The 9,061-nt window shown below is 48.3% G+C and overlaps 1 protein-coding gene across 6 annotated transcripts; it reads right to left on the bottom strand.

Annotated features, from left to right (window-relative positions):
- Window positions 1-1,968: 1,968 nt before the first annotated feature.
- Window positions 1,969-9,061, bottom strand: LOC310829030 (uncharacterized protein). Of its 6 annotated transcripts, XM_083707182.1 has the most exons (4): window positions 7,822-7,997; window positions 7,154-7,231; window positions 4,367-4,493; window positions 1,969-3,799 (listed from the first exon to the last, which is right to left on the bottom strand). In XM_083707182.1, the coding sequence occupies exons 3-4, from the start codon at window positions 4,398-4,400 to the stop codon at window positions 3,207-3,209; spliced, it is 627 nt and encodes a 208-aa protein (XP_083563308.1). In that variant the 5' UTR covers window positions 4,401-4,493; window positions 7,154-7,231; window positions 7,822-7,997; the 3' UTR covers window positions 1,969-3,206. The 6 variants fall into 6 exon arrangements, with proteins under 6 accessions (XP_083563308.1, XP_083563310.1, XP_083563311.1 ...); XM_083707184.1 differs by lacking the exons at window positions 7,154-7,231; window positions 7,822-7,997 and adding an exon at window positions 8,557-9,061; XM_083707185.1 differs by lacking the exons at window positions 7,154-7,231; window positions 7,822-7,997 and adding an exon at window positions 8,561-9,061.

Raw genomic sequence — 9,061 nt, 5'->3', positions numbered from 1 at the left:
CCTCCCTGACATGCCTCTCTAGGAATGCAGCTCGGTTCCCTTTCACCTTTGCAGGGCGACGCCCCCCCCCCCCCGCCCAGCTCAAGGTGCGTCTCCCTTGGCTTGCCTCTAAGCTAGAAAGAGGCAACCGCTGCAGCCTTTCTTCATAGGGAAGTCTACCCCCCGAGGCGAGGGGACCAGAACTGGACAACGGATTCCCGGTGTGGTCGCCTCCTAGATCCATATATGGGCATTCTGGACTGGAAATGTGATGGTACGGGCAAAGCGGAGAGGGGCTCATCCGCCTGTCCGGCAGCGGGCCAACGCCGAGGCGAAGAGGCTGCCCAGCACAGAACAAGACTTGCACAGGAACCACTTTTGGGAGCAGGAGGGGAAGACCGCCTTTTCTTTATCTGACCGACCAGGAGCCGCCCTGTTGAACAGCTGACCAATCACAGCCTGCAGAACGGACCTTTGAACCTTAATCCCACTCGCGAATCAGCAGCCCCAGGCCGAAGAAAAGGCTGAATCGCCTCTCTCAAAGTCTGCAAAGAGCCGCCAAGGACCACCTCGCTCGCCCTCAAAGGGCAGGAGGTCCCCAAGGGACGCGCGCCGAAGCGCCAGCCTTTCTCCTCTATATTTTGAGTGGAAGAAACACAGAAACTCATTAGGAATAGCCGAATAAATGTTTTTCCTTGGTTCCAAGGCAGAGGCAGGGGGGGGGGGGGCTGAGTCATGAGATGAATTGGGCAGGTAGGCCCCAATCCTGGGAGCGTGGCCCCAGGATCACACCTTACCAAGGGCTAGACAGGAGCCCGGCAGACTTTCAAGTGCAGGAAAACCCACCTCAGGGTGGAGATTCACGAGGTGCAGCAAACCTGGGTGTGCCAAGCGATACAAAACAACGAAAGGAAGTGTAAATACTTTCTCTGCTAGGTGAAATATGTCTAATCCCTGCCTTGAGGGACAGGGGGGTGTCGGGGGCTCCCGTTTGTCACCACACCTTCCTTCTGACGGCTTTCATGATGCTTTCGCAGATGTATGCTGGGAAACTCTGCGTATTTTTAAAAAAGGAGGTAACCTTTGATCTTGGTTCTTCTTTGCTTTGCTTAAAGTTAGAAACTTTGTGGCAACAAAATAAACGATTTGGCGTGGCTGCCGCTGTTTTTCTTGGCTGTGGTCCCTTGCTTGGACATGACTGATTTGGGACCCACAGAGCCAGACCTATTGAAGTTGGGAAACCCCTCTCGCTGGGGCTCACAAGTTTTGTTGTTTCTTTTCCCCTTTAACACAAACAATCCCTAACACTAATATGACACCTTAAAATGTACATATTATGTCCTGATACCTAAGCACTTATATAGAAAACCCCCAAACTGATGTTGCAGCAATGGAGCATTTTTTTTTACGTCAACAACTTCAAAGTAAATTCAAGTATGGGGTGTGGGGGGAGGGGAAGAAAGGTGCTTTAAATGTATGGAGGACAAACCCTCAATGGCTCTCCAGGTTCCCCGGCCTCAGATTTCTTGAGCTAAAGAACTGGAATGCCCATCTCTAAGCAGGATAGGATTTCTGTGACCGGTTGTTTCATTGCGGTTTTGAAGCTGGGTGTCTTAGTTCAGGTTCAGGGACTCCTCTCTGGAAGCAGGAGAACCCGGCCCCCTCGCCTCTGTCTTTGGAGCAATGTTCCATCCTTGCAGGAACTTCTGAAACATTTCATTTTGATTTCATGTGGTTGTTTTGAAGACTGTACTCTAGTTTGGTCTTGCATTCAAATGCAACCGTGGCCATTGCAAAAAGGTATCCTTGCGACTGTTAGTTTTGCGGCATAAACCATCATTTGTATTGATGCATTTATTTTAAAGATTTTGTGATTATGGGTCATATTAAGCAGAGAGGGAGCTGGGAGGGGGGGCGGAAAGCTCAGTGTGCGACCTTGGAGCAGAAAGTCCCTGTCTCTCAGCCTAAATTACCTCACAGGATTGCTTGTTTGTATGTTAATATTTATGGACAGCTGCATCAGAATGCCAGTGGTTTACAGCAATATAAAAACATAAAACCAAACAAAAACTTAAACAACAGGTTAAAAGCAAAAGGAAATATCTAAAACACAAGCATCAATAGACTCTTGTGAGGGATGTTCTCTTAATGGCCTGCAGGTGTTTAAAAGCCGGCACAGAAGGCGCCCCCTGAATCTCTAGTGGCAGGGGGTTCCACAGGACTGGTCCATGACACTCAATGCTTGAGATCAATACTGGTAAAAGGAGACCCATGAATACCTCTTTGAGCAACTTTAAGGAGAAGTGGAATAGGTATAACTGCAATGCAGCTAAAGAACCATAAAAATATAAGAAATGTGTCTCCAGCCCATATCCCTGATTTTGAAGTGTGTGTGTGTGGCCAAGAATGGACTCATGAAAAGCCCTCCCTAAAAACAAAGCAAAAAAGAACCTGGACACACCCAGGAGATTCAGGGCTACAGACTTGGGACCTGGGAAAGGTCTGCCTGCCCATTCTCCATGGCAACTCCCCTTCCTCTTCTCCAGACTTAGAGCAAAGTCACAGCCACCTTTCCAGCTCAAGGCAGCATACATAGCTCAATGCCCCTTCCAAAACACCCCCACTTTGAAATGACAATTTAAGAAAGCAATAATTATGAAACCCTAAAACTGGTTCAGCCAGTGCCGGCTGTGTGTGTGTGTCCAATACAGATGTCAATAAGCAACACAATTCAGAGTGGATTTTGTGTGTGCAACTTGCAGAGAACAGAGTCTATGATTCGAACCCATCTCCACTCTCCATCCCTTCTCTCAGCTTCCTGCAATACTGGAGAAATGCTGCTGGTCCACCTTATAGGGATACTGTGAGAATGTCTTTATGAATAGCTTTGAATGCTTCAGAATGCCCTATGCAGAGGTCCAGTTTGTCTCCCAATGTTCTCCACCACTGCCTTCTCTGAGAGGTGCTCGGGCACCCCCTTCCCACTGTATTCAAGAGGCACAGAGAAAGAAAGGAAATTCAAAGATCAGGCAGAACTTTCTGGTGGTACGAGCTGTTCAACCGTGGGATGGACTCCATCAGAAAATGGTGGGACTTTGCTTCACTGGAGGTTTTAAGCAGAGGTTGGATAGTCATCTGTCATGGAGGCTTTAGCTAAGATTCCTGCACTGCACAGGGTTCAGCTAGATGCCCCTCAGTGCCCCTTTCAACTCTACAACTTTATGCTTCTATGGTTTCTCCCCTGTATGAATTCTTTGATGGGAAGTGAGATGGGCGCTCCATCTGAAGCTCTTTCCACATTCCAAGCACTGAAAGGGTTTTTCCCCTCTATGAATTCTTTGATGATATGTGAGACTTTTTTTCCAACTGAAGTTTTTGCCACATTCGAGGCACTGATATGGTTTATCCCCTGTATGAATTATTTGATGGGAAATGAGACTGGCCCTCTGACTGAAGTTCTTTCCACATTCCAAGCATTGGTAGGGTTTCTCCCCTGTGTGAATTCTTTGGTGGGAAGTGAGGTTGGCACTGTGACGGAAGCTCTTCCCACATTCCAAGCACAGATATGGTTTCTCCCCTGTATGAATTCTTTGGTGGGAAGTGAGATGGATGCTCTGTCTAAAGCTCTTGCCACATTCCAGGCACTTATATGGTTTTTCCTCTGTATGAATTCTTTGATGGGCCCTGAGATGGGCTCTCTCACTGAAGCTCTTGCCACATTCAAGGCACTGATATGGTTTATCCCCTGTATGAATTGATATGGCTTCTCCAATGTGTGGATTTTGTTGTGGTCTCCCTTGTTCTTCTAATTCATCACCACCTGAAACAAAGACAGAAGCAGATTAGTGCCTCAGGAAGAAATGGACCACCAATTATTGAACAATGCTAAAGACCACTTGTGATAGAGGATGAACTAAGGGGAGATAAATGTGAGCACTTACTACCTTCACAGACATATTTGTGGGAACATGAGATCCAAAAAACCTGGCTTTTTTCTGGGATGAATATTGTTTGGGGCAATCATAGTATCTGCTCCACCTTGGTCAGTCACCTCCTTGGTCAACCAAAAACAGACAGAAGCAGAAACAAAAACACAAAACCTGACAGAATCTACATCCACTTCCCTAACAACTCTGAAGACTACATTTAAAAGGCCTGGGAACTTCAGACAGCCTGATCATGGTTTACAATGGCATAACTGGAGGAAGAATCTTCACAGACCAAACAGTCAATACCGCTTGATTCAAGGTGAGTTTTAGGGGTGTTAGAATCCTAGGTGCTCTAGGTGGCGCTGTTGAGCGCCATCCAAATCTGGGACATTTGTCACATAGAGATACAGTATTATGGAATTTCAATACGTATATTATGATCCCATAGGGAGCCTTACCAAGAGAGGCCACGATCCCACGATTCTCCTCCATGACGTCCTTATGCAGAGCTCTCTGGTCAGGATCCAGCAACGCTCACTCCTCAGCCATGAAACACACAGCTACAGCTTCAAAGCACACTGGACCCTGAAAGAAAATGGGAAAGGTCCTCTTAGATAATATTACTGAAAACACATTGTTCTTTTCCTTTCTACCTATTAATTGCTGTGTCCCTTTAATGGGTTGTTTTGCTGGACATTTTAATTATGGATGCTTAATATCTTAATGGAATTCTTTTACTGTGTATTTTAATGAAGCCTATTTTAGTCTTCAACAATAAACATAGAAATAAAAATGCAATGACTGATTTAAAGAATCATAGAATTGAAGAGTAGGAAGGGGCCCTGAGTGTCATCTGGCCCAAGTCTCATCTGTGGCAGATGGCCATCCAGCCTCTGCCTAAGAACCACCAATGAAGGAAGTCCACCACATTCTGAGGGAGTCCCTTCCACTGTCAATCAGCTCTTAGCATCAGAACAATCTCCAAGATTCAGACTCTCCCTTCTTGCAACCAAGAACTTGAAGCCATTAGTTCGGATCCTCCCACTGAAAGCAAGAGAAAACAAGCCTGCTTCGTCCTCCATGTGTAAGCGCTTTAGACAGTGGCTCTTGGCTACAGCTGGGTTCGGGTCTTCAAGAGCTGCTCTCCTGCCAACCCAACTTCAGGGCATGTTTGTCTCATTTTCTAGCACTTAGAATCTCCAGCGCTCTCAATCCATACCCCTGAGGTGGGCCACTTTTTATTTGTTCTGAGGGCCAGATTCTGATCCCAACCCCCCTCCCCAGCTGTAGGGCCAAGTGGGAGGGGCCAAAGTTCATGTGGGTAGGCTCAAAAGACAGCTATCAAAAGTAAGTAGGACGCACCTTCTTTTGTGATTGTTAGTTTTTAAAAGATGTTTTTAATGTTGTGTTTTTATGTCATCTGTCCTGGGAACTTAGGGTGAAGGCAGGTAAATAACAATAACAATAGCAATAATAATGTGACATTGTTTAACCCTCACACAGCCATATCTGCTTGCAGCTAGTCCTATGGGATTATTGCAATGCCCTCTATGTGGAGCTGTAGTGCAAAATGCAACAGCCAGATTATGGCTGGATTCCCTCTTTTGGCATTTCTATCCCCCCCCCCTTTTCTCCAGGGATCTCAAGGTGGCATCCGTGGGTCTACCCCTCCTCACTGAATCCCCACAACGACCCTTGAGAACAAATTTAATTCCTGTTTCAAAACAGCTGCATTGGTTGTCCATTTCCGGGCCCAGTTCAAGGAGGTCTTCACTTAGGTCCCCAAACAAAAGAACCTGAGGAAAGCTGGGGGGGGGGGACTGTTGAAGAAAAGAAGCCCCCAGAACACACACACCATCAGCATTTGGCTCAGTCTGGTTGATCTAAATTTAAATTCACACATGAATTACTTTGTTCACTTTGAAGCTGACTCCTACGGTCATCAACAGACCAATACTTTATATGGTTTCATAGGTGACATAAGAGGAAAAATAACTATTGCACAACCACAAGGGCTGCTGACTTGGCTCTGCAGTGTTGGCTGTTCTCTGTTTACTCTGCTCTATCCTGCTCCCCCCTTTTCTCTTTAAGCCAATTCATGAACCAAAAACCTACCGCATACACTGACCACTAAAAATGAACCACACAATGTAGATGTTCCTGAAGAAATGTTGTGATATTTTTCTGATATACAAAGGACATGAGAAGACTCCATCTATTTCTTTGTATCATATACCACTCCTATGATCCTTGTTTATTGAATTCTGTAAAAATTTATTCTAAAAACAAACAAAAAAGGCAGCACATGCACCCAGGCCCTGTCCGCCCTGTCCAGAACATTTTAAAGAGCCACGGCTTCGTCCACGTGATAGTGGGAACAGTAGTTTGTTAAGGATTCTGAGATTTGCTAGGACACATACACACACGCGCACACGCACACACACACACACACACAGAGAGAGAGAGAGTTTAACAATCCTCCCTTCTTGCCAGGGAACTAGGACAGGGGCATAGGCTGTGGGGAGAGCGTCTCCCAGCAACTCTAACCACTGGGGTGTGTGTGACTTTTTCACCCCCTCCCACAGCACAGATTTGCTTCCTTTTCACCAAGGCCTCTGCTGCCTCGGATGGGAAGACCTGCAGTGCTTTTCCTCAGGGCTTCCTCTTCAGTCTCCAAAGATCCTCTGAAGGCAGGGTAGGCAAACTAAGGCCAGGGCCCAAATCTGGCCCAATCACCTTCTAAATCTGGCCTGCGGACATTCCAGAAATCATTGCACTTTTACATGAGTAGAATATGTCCTTTTATTTAAAATGCACCTCTGGGTTATTTGTGGGGCATAGGAATTCGTTCATTCCTCCCCCCCCCCCAAAAAAAAATATAGTCTGGCCCCCCACAAGGTCTGAGGGACTGTGGACCGGCCCTCTGCTGAAAAAGTTTGCTGACCCATGTCTGAAGGCTTGCATGCCTGAATTGGAGCAGGTTTATCAGCCAGGAATCTGAATAGCAACCTTGTCTGATTCATATGGGGGGGGGGGTGGGAGCTTTACTTCCAAGTGAAAGACAACTGAGGAGTCTGTTGCATCTGGAGGAGCTCAGCACCAGAGCAGGAGAAGAGCCCTGCAGGATCAGGCCAGTGGGGCCTCCTCTGGAGTCTCTCCCCCCTCTCCCGTTCTCATAGGGGCATCAATGGGAAGCCCCCCAGCAGGACTGGAGCGCAAGAGCCCCTCTCTGCACCTGCACTTACCAGAAGATGGGAAACAAGTTAAATATGTATACAGCGCCGTCCTTCGTGGGAAGATGAAACCAGCACTTTGAATTGGGCCTGGAAAGTAATTGGCAGCCGGTGAAGTCAGGCCAGGCTTGGTGTTAAATGCTTAAACCGTCTTACTCCTCCAACGTGGCCAGGATCCACGCATCACCCTCTCCTCCTCTGTGCTTTGGCCTCATTCTCCCGTCTTCCTTGCCTCCTGCGGGAGGGAGTTCCGGAGTTTTCTCTCTGCACTGCAGGAAGAAGCACGTTCTTTTCTCTGCCCCCCCCCCTTTCAACGCACTCTGTGCATTTACTGCGTAAGCCAGGGTTTCGTTTTTATTTTAGGTCCAATTGCTTTGTACGGCTACAATCTCGGTTAATAAATGGGACTCGTTCCTCAGTCTGAATGGGGTTTATTGGCATTCCTCTTTTTTTTTTCTCCCGAAAGGGAGAGTCCAAAAGAGGACACAATTGCAGCCCACCCACGAACTACTACCTACGTGGCTTAGCAGAGAGGAAGGGGGCAGGTCCCTTTGCTCCCTCACTTGGGGGTCGCCCCCATGCACGAGCTGAGCAGGACCCCCCTGCACCCTCTCATGCAGCCCCGGGACCCCCCCCCCCTTTTCCCCAGCGCGCCCTAAGACTGAAGAGACGAGACTCACCGCATCCCAGAATGCAGCCTCTCTCCTCTGGCAGGAAGGGACGCAGGGGGGAGCTTTGGTTCTGGAGGACCTGATTTCCCCCCCCCCCGCTCTTTTATTGCCTGTCCTCTCTAGGAACCCAGCTCTGTTCTGTTTAACCCTTGGCAAGCCGATTGCCCCCAGCTCACGCCTCTCTCCCTTTCCAAACAGGAGCCGTGTGCATTGCGCACCCCAGAGAGGGTTTAATGGGGGGGGGGGGCTCTTGGCAGACGTGCTGAGCTTCTCCCTCCCTTGGAAACAGAAACAGGAGGAGCAGCTGGGGGGGGGGGGGTTGAAGGCTCTGCAGAAAGCAGGAAAGCCCATCGCAGAATACGAGAATCCTCCACGATTTGCGAGCATACCCAGAGCGCGCCTGCACCCGCGCCCATCCTCCTCCTCCTCTTAGTCCAGAGGATCGCGAGGAGAGGAGGAGGAAGGCAGGCAGGCAGCCCTCCCCCGGCTCCTTTCCCAGCCCCTCGCGCGCGCACCCGCCACTCACCCTCCCGACGAGCCCCGGCAATAGCCCCAGGCACGCGCTTTTGAGCACAATGGCTTAAGGTACTCTGGTATGGAAGTTATTCGACACTATTCCTGTATTGTACCGGGGAAGCATGGCCGGAGATTTCCATGGAAGCCGAAGAGCAGCCCAGCAGGTTAATCCGGAGTGGGACTGTATCACGGGACTCCGTTAAATGCAAACGAGGTATCCAGAGGCACCTACCTATTTACAGAGGATGCTTTCACTTCGCTCCGTTATCCCGATGAAAAACACCTTCTTGGTGAAATATCACTTTAACCAGTAACACCTGCACGGAACAAGTCCTTTCCGAGTCCTTTGTATTCGTTTTGTAGCCCCCCCCCCCGAGTAATTGGTCCTCAAACAGGTCCTAGGAATCCTCTCAAGGCCCAACATAGTCCCTTTCACTCTGTCGTCATATTGTGGGGGTTTCCAGTGAAAACCCCATATTTGGCAGCACTCCCTAAAATTGATTTCATGCAGTGGAAACCCCAAAAAGCACAGGAAGTCCTCTGGGCTTTTAAAATATGGAATCTGTGGAAATAAAGCTTCCACCCCCCCCCCCCGTCTATTCTGTTTTCATTCACTCATCGCACATCTACACTTCTGGAATTTGTGGAGGTCAGTTTTTGCTGTGCTGCCAAATGTTTCGAAAACAGGGTTTGTGCTACAAAGCACCTCATAGTAATTGCAAAAATTGCAAAA

Source organism: Podarcis gaigeae (genome assembly GCF_964106915.1).
Source record: "Podarcis gaigeae genome assembly, chromosome: 13".
NCBI lineage: Eukaryota > Metazoa > Chordata > Lepidosauria > Squamata > Lacertidae > Podarcis > Podarcis gaigeae.
The sequence above is the reverse complement of the archived record's forward strand: the minus strand, read 5'-3'. Positions and strand labels throughout refer to the sequence as shown.

Bases quoted from the DNA above. Each gene is read 5' to 3' on its own strand.
- LOC310829030 (XM_083707184.1), bottom strand. From the start codon at position 4,400: ATGGAGGAGAATCGTGGGATCGTGGCCTCTCTTG. The intron at 3,800-4,366 runs GTAAGGCTCCCT...TCTTTGTTTCAG, and splicing joins TGGGATCGTGGCCTCTCTTG to GTGGTGATGAATTAGAAGAA.